At 38.6% G+C, this 18853-nt stretch overlaps 1 protein-coding gene across 7 annotated transcripts in view; it reads left to right on the top strand.

Moving 5' to 3' along the window:
* KLC1 (kinesin light chain 1) overlaps positions 1 to 18853 on the top strand; it is a 51800-nt gene that overhangs the window by 2207 nt on the left and 30740 nt on the right. For 6 of the 7 annotated variants that reach the window (XM_040558827.1, XM_040558824.1, XM_040558826.1 and 3 more), the window contains exon 2: positions 15981 to 16242. In XM_040558827.1, the coding sequence (XP_040414761.1) occupies positions 15982 to 16242 (261 nt within the window). In that variant the 5' untranslated portion in view covers position 15981. Of the gene's footprint in view, positions 1 to 4653; positions 4671 to 15980; positions 16243 to 18853 lie in introns of those variants that run through there. The other variant, XM_040558823.1, reaches the window with a different exon arrangement.

Below are 18853 nucleotides of genomic sequence, written 5' to 3'. Positions count from 1 at the left end.
CGGCGGGGCTGGGGACGAGCCGGGCTTTGTCCCTTCCCCTTCCCTCCCTCAGCGCTGCGGTACCGGCCCGGCGCCGCCCAGGGAGGGGGCCCGGGGGCTGAGGGGGGTTGAGCGGGGCTGAGGGGGTTTGGAAGGGTCTGAGGGGGTCCGGAGGGGTCTGAAGGAGTCTGAGGGGGGCTGGAAGGGTCTGAGGGAGGCCAAGGGGGTCCGTCGGCCTCGCCCATCCGTCGCGGTCAGCCCGTGTCCGTGCGGCGCTTTTGTTTTTCCTTTGCCTGTACTTGGGTTTGGCTGTTAGGGTTTGTTGCTCCTTCTGAAATGGTGGAAGAAGAGGCGGAGACAGCTTCCAGCTTGGGTTTTTGTAAATAGGGACCGGATTTATATCTTACAGGTCACCCACCCGCCGTGCTGCGCTCTGAGGTCTTACACTAAGATCTCGGCCAGATTTGTACAGTGCTAAAATGATGAAGAAAATCATGGATTAGGAACATGTTATGCTAGCAAAATGGCCCTAATCCATACCTGACTTTATTGATAACTGTATCTTTTGACACAGATCAATTAGAAAGACACTTTCTAGTCTTTTTCATCCTGGCTTTGCGTTCCTAATATTTGTAGGTAACAAGATGTCTGATTTGTAAAGCTGCATCACAGTTGTCTGTGATCATAAAAAGGGACTTGCCTCCTTACTGAATGCCATGTTATGAGCATATTGAAGCACATTTTAACAACCAAAGCAGCATCACCTAGATTAATGCTACTGACTAGCTTTTTGAAGGCTACTAAATCAATGAGGGTGCTTTTACTCTATTATTTTTTTCCCCATTACTCATTTCCCTTGGTGCATATGACTTAAATGTAGCAGCGGTATTCAAGTACCAAACATGGAGTCAAAATACAGAATCAGAAAGTAAAAGCAGCTAGAAAAGAGTGAAAGTTTGTTCTTATACTTTGCTTTAAACAGAAAATTGGTGAACAATGTCACTCATAATATAAATTCTTTCACAGCCATGCATAAAAATATATTAAATGAGGACTCTTAAAATATCATTTTTGTGTTCTGGCAGTTGGCAGAAGGTTTAGTAACATTTACTCTGTGAAGTAATTATCTGTTTTACTTCTCCTTTTGTACTTGCACTTCACTTAAATAGGAAACTTATGTCCAAAGGGTGTGCACTGGAAAGCTAAAAAGGAACCTTCGAGATTCGGACAGCTTAGCATTTTAATTAAAAAAATATATATGTATGTTTCAAACAGTTCTGGAAAATAGCTTTATTTTAATTCCAAAGCTTCAGCGAAACGTGATAGAGGATATTATAACCCTAGGATTATAGATACAGTTGAAAGTAACACATTCAGCATTTACTAGAAGCAGAGAGAAAACTGATCCAGATGGTGATTCTGAGCAGAAGACCTCATATTTTGTAAGTCACTTACAGATTTTTTTTTTTGTGAACACATGGTTTCAGAGAACCTTTTTGTGAAACTGTGACAAATATGGAAAACTAGTTGTTCCATTTAGATATGCTTTTTATATAATGCAGAACCATGTAGTAAAATGCAGAGCTTTTAAGTTGTCAGTTCCTGAAAGACACACACACAACAATGCAGTATCATTTCTGCATCATGTTGCAGTTAAAGTTTGGCAACCTTTCTGTTTCCTGAAGGATGATGAAGGAACTGGACAATTCCATTAATGAGAAATTCTAACAGCAATTCAAGTCTAGATTCCATTCATTTTCTAATCAAAGAAGATATGCTATGATATGTAATTTCAAAAGGGAATAATGCTACTCCCAAAATGTCTTGTGAAGTTGCATCAATTACTGTTCATTAAAATATTGTGACATGCCAACAGTGCCTTATGGAAACTAATTTTTAAAAAGCCTTTGTTAATGAAGAAAGAATCATGTTCAAAATCATAAAAGAAACTTGCAGGAGTCCAGAATACAATCTACTAAACATTTTGACAGGCAGTAATCAAAACAATGCAGTACAGATGCATAAGGGATATAAGAGCAATTGCTGCTTGCTCTGTTTATGAAGAACTTACCAAGATGATGTCAGAAAACCCTCACTTGTGTGCCACCCTTAGGCTGTGTGTGTCTCTCTCTGTATATCTGCGTGTGTGTTTATATGTGTATCTATATGTGTGCACACACATACCTACATGGCTGTTACTTAATTGGGAGCTTGGGGAAATACTGTAGCCTCTCATTCTGCTCTGAGTCCACTTAATGCAGCTTCTGTTTCTCTTGAGACATCGTGGGCTTGTGCAGTTACTCTTTCATCTCTTATTCTGTTTGGCTTCTCTGGAAGACCTATAAGTGGATTTATTCTGGTATTAACAGCATCTTTTCAGATGCGTATCATAATTATTTTAAAATTTAATTCAGTGTACAAATATTTGTTAATAATATTATGAAAATAATATTTTCATAAGGGGACTGAAAAATAAGTGAGTTTGGGAATGTTCATAAAGAAGCAAAATATATTTTTGTATTTAAAGTTGAAGAGTATGGTAGCAGACAGTGATGAGGAAACGCCTACTAGGACTATTTAAATAAACCTTTTGTGGTCTGTCTGCTTGCAGGTATAGTTCAGCATGACACATCTATCATAAAAATGGGATGTGGCCAATTCCTTCATCATTGCAATAGAAATGTCTAGTCACAGGCTTTTCTCTTAATACAGCCTGGATAATAACTATATTTCCAAGGTGTTTCTTCATTGTTTTATAAAACATATTAGGTACCTTGACCAAAGTTTAGAAAAACATTTATTTGCAATGTTAACTCTCATTTTCCCTAAAACAAAATCATTGAGCAAGTAATGTCTAATAGATACCAAGTAACAAAGACGTTCATTTTAAAAAGAAGCCTTCTTGACATCAAAATAGAGCTGGTCAAAATGGTTATATCCTGAGTCATACTCAGCTTTGGGTATTTTTGAGGTAGCAAAGCTTTCCCAATAATTTCTTTAGTGAAACATTTTTCTGTGTAATAGCAGGCTGTAGAAATAAGTGTGCTTTCTTTGAAAGATTATTTATCAGTGACCAAAATCAATTAATGCCTGACAAGAAAAAGATGCCCTCATGCTAGCTTAGATTTGCAGAGATGCTTTTGTTGCTTTTACATACGGAATTTGAATCGAGCACTTTGTTAGAGGGTAAGAGCCAGAATTATAGATCCTTTCAGTGATGTAGGAATTATTTCCACAGGGTTTTGTGCGAGGTTCTTTGACAGATGACACTGTGCTTGTTTTGGAAAATGTTTTATTGTCCTAGACAGTTAATATAATTAATAATGACAAGCCATAGCAGATAGGCAAGCATGAGAGCTCAGGATGTATGCTTCCAGCACCTAAAATATATTTGAGTGTGTGAACAAAGGACTTGTTCTCAGAGGGCAAACACTAAAGCACAGTTAATACTGATTTTCTTTATACAGTATAAGAAATTAGCATATCTGATTTCTCATACTTGATAATTACTTCAGACTGAGCTAAGAAAACAGATGCAAGTAATAGTATCTGGCTGTTGATTTAATCACTGTTTGATTCTCTGAATCCAGCTTATCACCCTTGGGCTCTGCTGTTTAACTCTTTTTAGTGCAGTCAGAAACGATATTTAGCCTAGAAGCAGTTTTGACCTGCAGGTGGAATTGATTTTTTCAAATAATTATTATTGGTCACTGTTTTTTTTGCTCTAAATCATGTGATCTTCTGGTCTTCTACTCCATATGCTTCCCCCCCCTGTTGTCTACATAAACATGCAGGTTTTTTAACCTGGTTTCTCAATATCAGGTCTTGCTTACAGGTAAAAGTACTAAAATGCCTTTTGCAGGTAGTCTTAAAATTGAGCAGTTTCCTATGTTGGTTCTTTGTAAATAATTGCCATAAAACCCATTAATCATGTTAAGGTGGTGTTTGGGGCATTACATCAGACCTGTAGGTGACTTAACTATATTCTGAAGTGAATATAGCAACAAATGTAACGCATCAGTCAGTAGTACCAGCTGCCTTACATATTGGTAGGGTTGGGGTGGTGGCTAACGACACCCTAATTACTATGGGATTGTAACCCTGCACTTGCATGTACCCAGAAAACCATGTAAAAAGTTAATAATGCACTAATTAACATTGATAAGGTCAAGTGTCTGATTTAAAGCTAACCTTTTTGGTAATAGTTAATATCTGCTTTTCTTACTTTGTGTATATGTTCCAAGAAACAAAGCTGTATATAAGAATCCAGGTTGTTTTTTTAAATGACAATACTTAACTTTTTCAAAATTACCAGATAACTGGCTGTGTATCGTAAATCTTAGTATTTATACCTTATATACAGCGACTGATTATATACTCATAAACTATTTCTTACATCATGTGCTGCTATCCCTTCTAGCAGTATATTGCTGTTAATATTGTGTAGTGTCCTAATGCTGTGCTTCGTCCAGCAACAGCAGCAGTTAAAAGTTAAGAGCACGCTGCAAGTGCTCTGTGTTTTGTTGCTCGCGTGTGCCATTCCACTGTGGAGAGGGTGGTGGTTGTAAGCTTCCTACAGGACCGCAGTGGCTGCATTCCTGCCATATATCTTGTTTGCTCCTTTCCAGCTGACAGCAGTTGACTGATTTGCCAAGCACGGCGTGCAGATTTACGGGCTAGCAGGGGAGGAGGTGGGTTCAGCGGTGGGGGTGGTTCTGCTGGTTTTGCTTCTGAACAGAATATGGTGCTTAAGATTGAATGCTTTTATGGACGTTCCTTTAGCAAACAACGTCGGGCTCTATAACGTAGGAAGGTCCCAGTTGTATCTTCCAGCTTGAGCAGCTTCCATTTCGGAGAGGCAGCTGTTGTTCCCTCATCTTCACAAATGTGTTTTGCTGCACCCTCGGCTTTAACACTACGTTTGTTCGTGTGGTTAAACTGGATGTGTCCCTCCCAAGTCATACTTAGTGTGTGTCTTGAGAGAGGAGGGATGGCTAAAAAAGCAGGCTGTTTTCCCCCCTCAGGTCGACGTAGGTGGTGGCTGTGTGTAATTGGATTAATGGAAGTAGCGGGATGGGGAAGGAGAGGTTACGGGTTTGAGACGGGAGGGCAGCAGCCTCGTAAATTGTTTCTGCTGACAAAACAGTAATATATAATCAATGGCTAAGGTTATAGTTGCATGTTTGTTTAGTCTGGGTGCTGCTTTATGAAGTTCCACACTCCTGCCACTTGTTCCACGCCCTCGCTCTGTTAACACAGCTGTCTGTATGGCAGCGGGGTGACACAGATTTTGGCTGGGTTTGTGCTCCGGACTTCTTGTGTCTGCTTAAAAAAAAAAAAAAAGTTCCTCCTCTGATCTCATTTCTCTGTAAATCCTCTCCTATCAGATACTAGTGCATGGAAGATGTAGGAATGCAGTTGTTTATGATTTCTTCTTTGGGTGTACCCCAGTTGCATTCAGCATACTGGATGTTGCTGTATTGCAATACAGAGGGTGCAGGAGTCGTGCTGATGTTTGTCAGTGTGCAAGCACACTCGACAGGGACCTAGAGGTCTTGCTGGATTGAATTCTCAGGACAATATGTTCATTTTGAGGAGTGGTATACATCGAGAAGGCTTAGTGGGTGCAAACCTGATCCCCGTGTCTACGTAAGGCAGAGTTCATTTAACAGAGAGGCCGTGCTAAAAGCTGGTTGTGTTCTGCTCCGAGTGCTCTGGCACAGAGAACACTGGTCCTTGGTGGGTGTTCCTGGTGGCTTAAAACAAAGCCCAGAGAAGACAGAAAAGGTTTTGTTATCATACTGATACTGCTTTAGCCAGATGTCCTCATTCTCAAAAATTTGTTACCCATCTGCTATCTTCTGAGAAGGCAAGAGGCACCACAGGGTGACTTTGACTGGATGGCCCAGTAATTTGCTGATACTTAATGACATCTGCTCTCCACTGCTCAGAACAGAGGTAAAGGCTGATTGATGATTCAATAACTGCTTTTAAGCCTTTCTTACTCAGTAACAGTTTCTCTCGCAGTACTTTTAAGTTAAAATTATATGCTATATGTCGTTTTTAGAGTCCATTTAAATTTTACTGTTAGAACATGATTTATAACTTTAAAAAAAAAAACCCTGAGCGCTGAGTCTGCAGAATGCAGGTAGAGATGCACAGCATATTTTTAAAAGCAGCAGTCAGTGGGATTCGAGTTACACTGCCTGCATGTAGTTTGTGTGTCCAGTGATTCTGTTTCTTGATCCCCACCCAGTTGTTGTGCTAACAAATGGCCTGGAAATATGCTGGCTAATTTTTTTTTTTAATTTTTTCTTCCTCTCTCTGCTGGTCTGGCTGCACATGGAACAATACTCAAAAATATGTGATCTGTTGCTTTTAGTGGCACAGTTGTTTTAGGAAGTGACTGTTCTGCCATCCGCAGTACTCAGGGATGCTTTCAAATCAGATTTATCCAAACGAGACCGTTTAAAATACAATATTCAAAGTGTTACTTTTAATGTCTGTTGTGTCTGTTTTCAATTTAATCTGTTGTTCTTTGCCAGTACACAAGAGGAGCGGCCTGGTGCAGCACGACGATGGCAACTGTTAAGTGAGTGTTGTAGATGCAGCCAATATTTCCAGAGTCCCAAAGGAGTCCCAGTGCCCCAGCAATCACTAAGATAAATTATGAGGGCTGGAGCTGGGGCTAAAACTGTGGTTTGATCCCTGGGTGTGAGAGAGAATGCCAGGGTGACTTCGTCACGTGCTGGGCTAGGGCCTGTTGTACCGCTCTGTGCTTCTGGCCCTGATCGACTTCATCTGAGTAAGCACTGCAGATTACAGAGTACTTAAAAGGGCCATGATTCACAACCTTATAGCAAAATCAGCTCTCTGCTATGCTGGGTAAGATACACAGTGAGTGATACAAGGTTGTTTTGCTAGAGGATTGCAACATTTCCTACACTTCCTGTGGGATGAAATTTGCAAGGTGTAAGGTGTTAGCCTGATAACTGGCGATTGCCATTGAAAGTATCAGTTTTGGTGGAATACTCAATGGTATAGAAGGAATTTTTTCTTAATATTGTGGACAACATCTGAACTATCTTGTTGTGCACTTCCTCCTGTAGTTACTTTGGAAGAATGAGGTCAGTTGGCTTCGGGGTTTTATTCCCTTCCTTAAATGAAAGGATAAAAGGGAAGGTGATTTACCCTAAAGGTTGAAGGGGAGACTCTTTGCATAGTTGGTGCATCTTAATGTAGGCTATTAGGTAACTTGAAAATCAGATTTAAGGATTTGTTAAATCTAAAGGCTGGCCCATGCTGAAGCAATGTTAGTGGATGGGGCTTTTCTGTCTGCAGAAGGAGTTGCTGGTTTTCTCAGTTTTGATACAGATGACTCTTCCCTTCAACATCCACGAGCCTGCAAGAGCACCATAATCTGTACTTTCAGTAAATTGGCCCTTTATGGGAAGAATTGCTGGCAGTAATGCGAGGCAGAATGTGGCCTTCTCTGCCCTCCCTGCACACGTTTTATTTTTGTTAAAGGTCACAGGCATGCCATAAAAAGTAAATTTGGTAAAGATTATGGGTCTGATGTTAGTAAGTGGAAGCTGATGTGGTTTTTAATGTATTGTGGAAGTCTGATTTGATGGGAACACTCTTGTACTTACGTGCCATCTAGAGTTAAGATAGATAACGTAAATAGATGGTTACTTGACTTAGGAAAGGAGTTCATGTCCCAGAAATAAAAATGCAAAATGAAAGAACTAGAGTCAAGCTCAAAAAATGGTTTGTCTACACTATTGACAACTTAAAATTGCAAAACATATATAATTCAAACCACTTTGCAGTTACTAGACCTCTCTGTTCCAGTCCCAAAGAGACTCATTCTCTCAACCAGCTAGAATCAGTCTACAAAAAACATCAAGACTCAAGATTCACCGAAGACATGGCTGCAGAAGCTGATAAGCCCATCAAGAGCCAAGCACTGTTCCCACACAGAAATAAATATAGACGGTTGGAATATTGAGGGTAAAAAATACAGGATTTGATAGTGGTGATGGATTTGTAACTCAAATCATCTTGACAGTATTTCTTGAAAAATACAGTCAAAATTTCCTTTCAATTCACTTAAAGCAGGTAATTTATGAAGCATGTCTTTGTAATAACAGCGTACTAAACTACAATACACATTTTTTTGAATAATTATCCTTGATTTTTTTCTTTGATTCTTGTGACAAGCATTTTTAATTTTTCAAAGCTAAGTATAAATATGATGACTTTAAAAATCATTCACCTTCTGCCTCCTGATGCATTTAAGAATGCTTACTCTGTCTTTATGTAACTGCTCGATATAGTCATAGATCATTTCGTTAAAATGCACCTTAGCCTCCAGTGTGCACAGCGAGGTGGGCTTTGTGGTCAGAAGCACAAGGTAAATCCTGTGGTCAGTGTTGTAGGGAACAGGGCAGACGCTCAGCTTTTCTTGAGGTCCATTTGTGGCTGCTTGAAACTGCTTATTAGTGCTCACAAGAAACTAGGGAGTACTAGCTTTGGAGAAAAGCACCAGACGCTGTTTGGTGTTGACGCAGCAGTCATGCACAAAAGCAGCGACTCCCTTGCTCCGGGGGGTAGGAGGCTGAGATTTGCGGTCTGCCATCTTCAGAAGCTATGTGGGTATAACTGAAATTAACAAATTGCCATTAGAGCTTATTGCCCAAGACTACCAAGCAGTGGAAGAAGTTTGTGCTCTGTTTTATTATTCCAGAAAATGAAATAAATTCCAGAAATAAATTCCAGAAAAATTATGCTGTTGGCATAGTTCCTCTAAACACCTGACTGGGTCTACTAAACACCCAGACCATGCACCTGTCAGATTGCTTGTGCACTTGCTTCAGCTTTGACAAAGAGTAATCTCTGATGTGCTAACAAGTGGCTAGAAAAGTCTTATTTTCACCTAGCTTCGTGCGAGTCCTGAGGTGTTAGGACTTGGCAATGTATACAGAGACTAAATTGTTCATGCTCGTGATGCACGTGGGCTGGTTCCAGCATCCAAGGAGATGGCACTTCTCAGAGAGAATAATCCGCTGTGATCCACTGTGATTTTAGGATATGTCACTATTCTGGTTTTTAATCGCTACTGATTTTTAGTACATCAGAACGGTGAAATGTAGAGGGTGAGCTATGCTAGAAAGAGGTTGATTGCATTCCTACTCGTACACAAATAACGGGGGTAGGAATAGTAATGTGTGCCAGGGTGCCCATACCACAGGGGATCTCTGTCTGCTGCAGTATGGGAGCAGGAGGAGCAAGATGGGATTTGGCCATGGGCTGCAGCGTTATGGAATTCCAGGCGTGGCTGAACCTAAGAGGAAATAATTGCATTGGTGGCTCATCAGCTAGAGGGATGCAGTGCAAATCTTCCCAGCTTGTGTTCTTTCAGAGCTGACAGCATCACCCTTGCTGGGAGTTATATTTTGCTGTTATACCTTCTATTAGCAAATGTAACTTGTTACCCTGCTTTTCTCCTTTAATCATTTTTATCTTGCGAAGAATCCAAAGGCTTCCTCAGTAAAGTATGATCTTTATAGTTAGCTATGTGGCTGAAAGATTCCAAAATATATCAAAGCAAATGCACGGTGACTGTCCTTGGGCTAAACTGGTACATAGCTCTCGTCACTTAAACATAGCTTAATGCCATGGATAGGCTTAATGATGGCCAGTGGGTTACGGAGGGCACGATGCAGGTGTAGAACATGTGGCTGTGCAACGTCATCCCAGCAACGTGGTGTGGACAGCAGGCTTTGCCCAGCAGTGTTAACAAAAAGCAACAGACGTGCTGGTTCTGGCCGAAATCCCTGCGGTATTTGGTTCTTCTGGTGTTTTACGCTTCCTCGGCTTACCTTCGTAAGTGCTGAGCCCTTGCACAGTCTGAGGGTATGTCTGGTTTGCTTACCGACAGAAGAAAATGTCTTGCAGTGTTAAGGTTGGAGGTCAAATTATGAACTTGATTCTGAGGTTTTTTTTGGGTGTGTGCCCTTGACATTAAAGAAGTACAAGAGTCCTTTTTATAGTATTTACCTTGCATACCTTCATTTTAACCAGGTGGTACGGCAGGCTTCTGCATTCAGGGTTAGCTGAGCTGGAAGCTGGCAGAAGGAGCATAATAAAGGGGGTTATTTTTGGTTGTTTGCTTTTTTTCTATTTAATTTGGATGCTTACTAGCAGGAACTTTAGAAAAAATCAAGTTAATTCTTTTTTTAGACATGTCCTGTTCTTTTAGATATGTCCTGTTCTAAAGGCCTTCTCACAGCTTAAGGTTGGTAGCTCGTCCATCTTTCCTGCTTCTGGTCAGCAGTTTATGGGCTCCAGTACGTGCTGCTAACTGTTCTCACCGAGTTATTTTTAAGGTAGGTTGTATATACATGTGCTAAATTACAAAGACACTTTCTGAGATCGCATATTTGGAACCCCGAGGCAGTACCGAAGTGCAGCAGTACTCTGTTTATAGAACTGGGCCAGCGAGGGTACCTCGAGTCTGACCTCCAGCAGAGCACTGCTTCCAGACGCAGTTCAAGATTTTCTGTTCTCTAGAGGCTCATACACAGATTCAAATATAGTATTGTGACGAGACTCATATATAGCACTGGCAGTTCATCCACAGTCCTGAATATGTCAAACACAGAGGAAAAACTATGCTGTTTCTTCAGTGGCATCAGAGATGCGTGTATCAGAATAAAATGCCTGACTGTAAAAGGTCATTGTAATTAAAAGGAGGGCAAGTCAAAGGAAAAGAGAGGGTATACATTTCTTTGGGTGTGGGAATATGGCTTGTGGTAGTAGGAAATAGCCTCATGGAGAGAAAGTAACATCTTAGATTGAAAGAATCATTCTCGTGTGTGTGTATATATATCTATATATAAAAATATATTTATATATATAATATAATTTTAGACTTGGACATATGTGACTGTAAGCTGTAACAGCAGTATGTTCAAACTGGATGTTTCTTACCCAAGTCCTTTTACAAACGCCTTTGAGTGTATGAAAGACATCCCTGGGTGATTCATCCCTGCCGTTTCTGACGAGCGTGTGCCCTGAGCTGCCTTGTTAGGAGGAGGTGCAGTTCATATAGCGGTTGACATAGTACTGCTCTCCCGTGGCAGGCGGTTTTTCGTGTTTGGTGATGATCTTTTTGTGCTTGGAAAGCTTATGATCTTCTTCAAATTGTTTGAGAAGCAGTCTCCCACCCTGTGCAGATGAGCGGTAAAGCAGTTAGCAGTGTTTCGAGATGGAGAGCTCCGTGATGCAGTGAGATGCGTGCCTGGGCTGAGCCGGGAATTAATGGCTTGTAAATTGCAACTAACACAGAATGAAACCAGCACAGACAGGGTGTGGAGCCTTGTTCTGTAATTAAGGAGACACTAAGAGTGAAATTAGGGTTAAAAGCCCTCGAATAGACCAACTATTATTACAAAACTGTGAGCTGGTAGGTACATACTAGAAATACAGAAAGGTCAAACTAATACATGCTGCATCTGTGTGGAGTTTTCCAGCTCGTGTAAATGATGGGGCAAATAGGCATGGCAAGGAGGTCCTGTAGTTTTTACTGTTAGGGAAATTACTTACTTTTTCTTGTATGCAGACACCTTATTCTGTGTCAGCTGTCCTGTCTGTACTTTCAGAGGACAATTTCAGGGAGAGTTTGATTTGTTTCAGGATTTACAGATTTTTTTTTTTTTGTATTTTAAAACAGTGATGGTCCGACACTAGATACATTTTAAAATGTATCTTCCAAGCTTTTAGTACTTAAAATGTGACTATTAAATCATGATACAGAGAAGAAACTTTTTGAGATATATAATAAGGAAATAAAGTTTAACTCCAAGAATTACAGCTGTTTTATTGTTGTCTTTAGCCGAGGAAAAAAATGTCATGGGTTTCTTAGAAAAGAGAAGCGTTCTGCCTTGATAAGCTCTTGTATGCAGAGGAGGATTTGTATGGTTGTGTGTATTCTCATTCAAGAAGTCAGAAACGATGTGATATTTTGTATCTAATAAAATTTCACCTTAAACATGAATCTTTTTATTCTTTGAGGTAATTTTCAGGGAAGTGACTTTTTAAAGTAGGTGAGTACAGAAAATTATTTGTGTTTACGAGACCCTTAAATAAGAGTTCAAGAGCTTAAGTAGTTCGCTCTGATGCGTGTGTGTCTGTAGGAGAATTTGGGCACAAATTGTAGTGTCAGCAGTGCCAGTGCAATTGTTTTAAAAGTTTTATGGCTAAAAAAAAATACTTAAACTGATTAAGGATACAGCCTGTAAGTAGTTTGTATTTGATGAGATTATCCCAGCAGCTACATGACAGTGGCTTGGCTCTCTTCTGTTCCTGCTTCCTCTGGTTCAGATTTTTTGTATTCCCAATCTATTTCTTTGAATGAAGTAACAAAATTGATTGGTGTGAAATTCTGCAAAAACCTCTTTAGTAGGTGTAACTGTGCAGCTTTTTATAACTGTCCAAGTTCGCTATTTTAGTGTTAGAAGCAAACTGCTTCCTTTTTAAAGGTGTTTGAAAAGTGGTAAGCGACTTAGTACACAGAATAGTTTGGTGGTAAATAAAACCGGATGGTAACACTCAAGATCTACGCAGGCACATATTTAATCTGATACATAAATTGACTAAGCCAGCAGGCTAGTCTGTAACTCTGACACTGCATTTTTTCCCTTGATCCACAGTTTTGTTTTCCAGCTCTAAACCTTTGTGCATCTTGATTTTTATTTTTATTTTTTTGGTCAGTTGTAAATTGAATTACAAAAGTAGTATTTGAATGTAGAATCCCTGCTCTGTAACAGGTAAAATTTGGACTGTAAGCTCATGTCATGATAAAACGGGAAGGAGCTTAAGAAGCTGTTTTGTGCATTTGTTTTATTTGGTTGTTTGTTTTCCTTTCTGTGGGGGAACACAGAGAAAGAAAGTTTGTTTCTTGGGAAGAAAAAAGGCGATAGAAGTGTACACTAGGTTTTGTCTTTTTTCACTTGTGTGCATATCTACTTTTGCATACAAGCTTAAGTTTTTTGCTGCTTGTATGGGATTTGGGGGCTCAGGATATGCAAAACTAATTCTATGGTTATGTCTTCAAATGCAGTCATGCTTGATGAATAGGTTTGCCCTTTCATAAAATAGATTTTAAAAAAAGATCATAGAAATAGCACCACGCCTCCACATTACTCTTAAAAGATATTAAATATTTATTAGTCTTACTCTTACAAAGAATCTGATAGCATAATAAATTGTATGTTTGATATCTTCCCTTTTTCTCAGTTGTTCTCCAGAGCACCAAAGCAATAATGTATGTAACTGAACGACATTGTCCAAACTTCCTGTAGTGTTTTGTTCAGAGATACTTAAACAAACATCCTACAAAACCTACACGGAAAGATTTATTCCTTTCCTTATGTGATCGGTTCTAAGCATTGGGTTTAAAAGGAATTCTTACACCTATTTTTCCTTTCTTCAAAGGTTTCTGTGCTGGCTTAGCCTTCCTGAACTGCACCTTCAGTGTATGCAGCCAGAGCTACGTGCCAAATTATAGCTAGGATCTGACAGCCCTTTTTCCCTGTAGTAACAAATTGGTGTCCATTTCACACCTAAGATGTGGTGGTGCACACAGATTTTCTTGTTCTGGGTTTCTGCTGTTGGATAGCTTCTCCCCTGGCTACATGATTCATTTTTGTGTGAAGGGATGACTGTTTCAAGGCCTGATGTAGTTTTTGGCATTACTTTATTGGTTTTGTATATCCTCTTTGTAACAGTGAATGGCTGATAATTTATCTGTATTCATTTAACTTCTGCTTTGGTGGTTAAAATGTGCAAATTTTATTAGCAACCTCTATATACACCGTACACGTGCCCACACACCTGCCTTCCATCTTTGATGTCACAGAATGACTACAAAACACTGAAGCACGCAGAAGGAATTGCTGTCCCTGCTCACATCAGACAGAAGCAAATGAGCACTTGCTTATTTTGGAAAACTTAAATGTTGTAGAAAAACCCTAGGTATTTACAAATGACATTTCTCAGAACTTCTCAAATACAAAATGAAAGTCACCGTTCAAAAGATGTCCTTTGCTCTTTTATTTCTGTATGATCAAAGGTTCAGTTCTTTGCATTCAGGGTGGAAGCTGTTAATTGAAAGCATGGCAGCATGCTAGATGGTAATTAGGGCTCAGCTATAGGTTAAGTTAGCATAACCCACAATAATTTTTTATATGATTGTGCTTGTTGCGTTTATTTACAAATTTGACTTACATTAAATTGTAATTCACTTGTACACAATTTTAGAGAGTATGTGTTTTACAAATGGTATTTAGACATTCCAGGTAACATTTCTCATATTATGAATGGGAAGTGTGTAATCGTTGTTCTGCTCATCACATTTTGGTGAGCTGGTTTCTTATACCATGCTAGAGTAGGTGTTTGATACAGATGTATATGCTACACATCTGCTTGTGAATATGAAGTTCTTGTATTAAATTGTGATAAAACCTAATCCACTGCTTCCCCAAGTTATGTGTGTTTTCAGGCAATAGATTATAACAAAACAAACTAGTGTAGGTAGTGTAGTGTTTTGTCTTTTGTGACAAATGGGAATGATTTTTTACAAATCACATTGCAGTAAGTCGTAACAGAGAAGGTGATTTGAGTGTATGTAAAGAGAATGAACAACCTCTTTTATGTAATACAGTAGAGTAAAAGCACATCCTTCAGCTGTAGTCACGAAGATGCGCATGTATGTATCGCTTGTTCCTATAACACTCTTACTCAAGATTTAAGTGATTATAAATTTTGGGGGCGCTTTCTTCTTAAATTAGACTAATTGCTGTTAATACAACTTAGCAAACTGACTTTAAACATTAATTTATCAAAGCTTCCCCAAGTGTCTTTGTATATATGTGAAAAGGTATTGCTTTTGAATCTTTGTTACTTTATTCTAATTTATACTTCTGGTACACTTGAAGATATTTATATCTTAAGTATAAAGGAGCAATTCCTGAATTCTTTATTTTCATTATAGAACATTTTTCTGGTGATACAGAAACAGGATCAAATGATTTCTGTCTTCTGTTGGTATTACAGCATTGTTAAACCTGGTTGTCACTTCAGCAACAGGACATATAATGACAGAAATACCAGAGTTTCTGTAGTTTGCATTTGGTTGAGGCATTTATAAACATCCCGAAATCTGATAGCCTTGATAGAGTGTGCGACCTACTGACAAAATAACACAGTGAAACATTTATCACAAGGATTGTGTTATACAAATCATTTTTTCTAGCACGTAACAGCTGTTGTAGCCTAATCAAAACAGTTGTGTCTAGGCCTGTAGACAATTGAATGTCTATATGTAAATCTACAGGAACAACAATGGATGTAAAGTAATCTTAGGGGGCAGTTGTTGTTTTCAAAATAAGTAAAGATACTAGCCTTTTTACCCCCTGGAAAAGGATCAAGATGGTGTTTTCTTGCTACTGGAAAAGGACAAAGTTTGATCGATCAACCTTTTTAGAGGGTTGGATGGTATTTCTTCAAATTCTATTTTGTGGATATTTGTAAAGATAATTGTAGATCAGTGGCGTCAGTTGTATGTATTATAACACGTTTTATACACCAGCTACTGCACAAAACAGAATCCTAGATAAGCAGCATGATCATTTAGTGCATATTGGAAAATCTTCTGCCATGTTTGTTTATTTTCAGTTGTTTGGCTTATGAATTAGTGTTGATATTAACTCTGGAAAACTTGAAGTGCTGTTCAAAGCTAGGACGTAAAACATTGTGAAAGCTGTGCAAAAATATCATTACATTATGAGTATGTATTTAAAACAATTATGATTTAATGACTTGTTAAAGAAAAGCTTTATTCACTTGTAGAGGATGGCTTGGTTGGGTTTTGTTTGTTTGTTTTTGTAGTTGCTTTTTTTTACCCTGTGGTTAACTAGTATGCTCTTCTTTTTCAGAATGTATGAAAACATGTCCACAATGGTGTATCTAAAGGAAGAGAAGTTGGAGAAGCTTACTCAAGATGAAATCATTGCCAAAACTAAGCAAGTGATTAATGGACTAGAGGCACTGAAGAATGAACACAATTCAATTTTACAGAGCTTACTTGAAACACTGAAATGTTTGAAGAAAGATGATGAAACTAATCTGGTTGAAGAAAAATCAAACATGATTCGAAAGTCACTGGAGATGCTGGAACTTGGCCTTAGTGAAGCACAGGTAAAACTGAAGTGAAAATAAAGCATTTCAGAATTTGTCTGAATTTTTAGTATGAAAAAAATAATGAAAGATCATTATTTGTCCTCTAATTGGAAATCTGAAGTAAACAGGTCAGTTCTGGCAGAAGTGCATTTGCCTTGCAGAATATTAGCAGTGTATTGAGACATGTAAGTTGTTATTGTATGTTAAGGAAAAAGACTGCTGTAATTAATAGAGGCTGTCTTACTGTAGTGCAAAACTAATTATACATTCAGTATCAAAACACTGAAGCCTATAACTGAGCTCCTCTTGACTTCAGTGAGATAGTTGCTATTTTCTGTTTAAACGTTTCCATAGCATTGGTCAGGTAACGAGCTGCTCAAACAAGAACTAAGTAATGGCATTTTAACTCTGAGCTGTTGTTTAGGGAGATCACACGCTAATAATATAAAACAGGATTTTGCTCAGGGTTAGGAGACCCAACCTTTGAGTTCTGATACGCTCTTAAATTCATGTTCTTGTTGCCTTTATTCTGAGATTATACTAGCTCGTGGTGCTCCTTGGACTTAAGAATCTAGAATGTTTATTGAACATTTTGTGAAACCAAAATTGAATTTAAATGCATTTTAAAGCTCAAGGATCTAGTATAGAATCTGAACAACTTTCACTTATGCTTAAAAGAAAGGGTTCTGATCTAACTTCTGTGAACTATCTTAGTGAAAGAAGGTATCCTCTGCAGAAGAGATCTGAGAAAATGTTTAGTCAGAATGTGGGGGCTTTGTCGGCATTCCAACTTCAGGAGTTTCAGGTTTTTGATCCAGTACCAAATATATGGGAGGCAACACAGTCATCAGGATAAAATGGCAGAGTGTTTGCAAATGAGTTGAAAGTGCTAAAGGGATAACTTTATGTTAATAGGCTTTGTATTGGGCTGTCATCGTGCCCAGTCTTTTTATCTGGATCAGGGTATTCTTGTTTGGTGCTATGGAAGTTGTGCATTGGGTAATGGTGAGTTGAGGCCTGAGAAGAACGACAAATACATTTTACTACACATGGGAACGTAGAACCCCTGGTCTTGGTACAGACTGCTGAGCCTTAGTATTTGCATGCTTTGATCCCTTGTATCGAAGAAAGTGCTAAAAGATGCATGGAATAAAACTGTAATAGCTGAGTTACCTTTAACGGGTGTTCGTAGAAGATCTGTGAATGCATGAGTTACCTTGTCTTCTAACTTTGGCACAGTATTGGGGCTCTGAAAAGGTAGCTTTTAGTTTTGGCTCTATCAGACTCCGTAGCCTCAGTTGCAAATATTGCCTTGTTTGCCCTAGGTGGTGTTTTGTGAGGGGTAGCTGAGGAGCCAAGAAGTCCACATTTATTGCCTTTCTTAGGAAAGCATCCGTATTTCAGACCACTACTCTCAGGCCTGATAAGCCCTGTCCTCCTGTGCTCTTTGGGTTGTAATGAAGTAGTATTTTGTCATTTGCATAATTTAAATTAAGATGCAGGAGAATTTTATGGATGTTTGAGTGACATGTAGATATGATGAAGTGAATGTTACTTCCATGAAGATGAAGCCAACTTTGCTGAAGAAGTAATCAAACTTTTTTCTTTCACAATAAATCCTTTGTAGCCTTATTCTCTGGAGTTTGTTTGCTATTGTAGTTTGTAAAAAGTTGTTTGAGTATGTTGACTGTATTATTGCAACTTCCCTAAATATGCTTTTTGATGGCACAAATGCAACTGTTTGAACAGGCAAAGTAATTTAAATGATTAACAGTTTTGAATATGTAAATAGGCAGGTGCTGAAATCCAGATATTTGGACTGGTGTTAGGAAATTATCCGTGGTTCTTCATCTAATATGAATTCTCTAGAAGCCACTTCTTCCTTATAAAGGTATTTCCTGGAAACCTGAAATTTTGGTTAAAAATATGATCTGTTTCACATGAAATACTTAGTTCAAAAACACATCAAAGTAACTTTGTTTTAAAGAAGCGTGAAATTGAGAAGATGAGTTTGACACCCTTGAGTTGTTAGGATTTCAACTAAAAGAAAATTCTCATTATCACCATAGGCCCGTTTTTACAAGGTGTGTTTCTAGATGTATCAGTGGTAGATTAAAATAAACAGTGAAGTCAGAGTATCTTCTGTGTGTAATGTTTGGCTTTCACTTAATGTGCTCATTTTTCATTTGACATGGCTTAGCAAAAAAAATCCAGATAGACTGCTTTTATGACCATTCTGTTTTTGTCCTGTTTATGTGACTGTTCAAACACATTGGATGTCTGCACACTCATGCTTGTGATACGTGTGTATATTTGAAGTGCTTATATAATTGTGTGTTCATTTGCACATTTAGATCCAAGTAGTATAATTGTCACTTTCAAGTATTATCTTTATGCAGAGTTCATCCTCATGAACTGCGAACATACGTATGAACCCTTCTCTGTTTGGAATCTGCCCAATTAGAAGAACTCTGGTTTAGTTCTTACAGGGAAGGTGATTCTTCAGGTTAAAAGCATTACTGCTCCGTTTTGTGTTAATGGAATGAAAATTTCCATTTCAGTAATCTGAATCCTAGTTCAAATTTTTCAAAATGTTTTAAGATTATATGCAATCTTGGAGAGATTCTAA

Source organism: Cygnus olor, chromosome 5, assembly GCF_009769625.2.
Source record: "Cygnus olor isolate bCygOlo1 chromosome 5, bCygOlo1.pri.v2, whole genome shotgun sequence".
Lineage (NCBI taxonomy): Eukaryota > Metazoa > Chordata > Aves > Anseriformes > Anatidae > Cygnus > Cygnus olor.
Note: the sequence above shows the minus strand (reverse complement) of the source record. Positions and strands in the feature narration are given on the sequence as shown.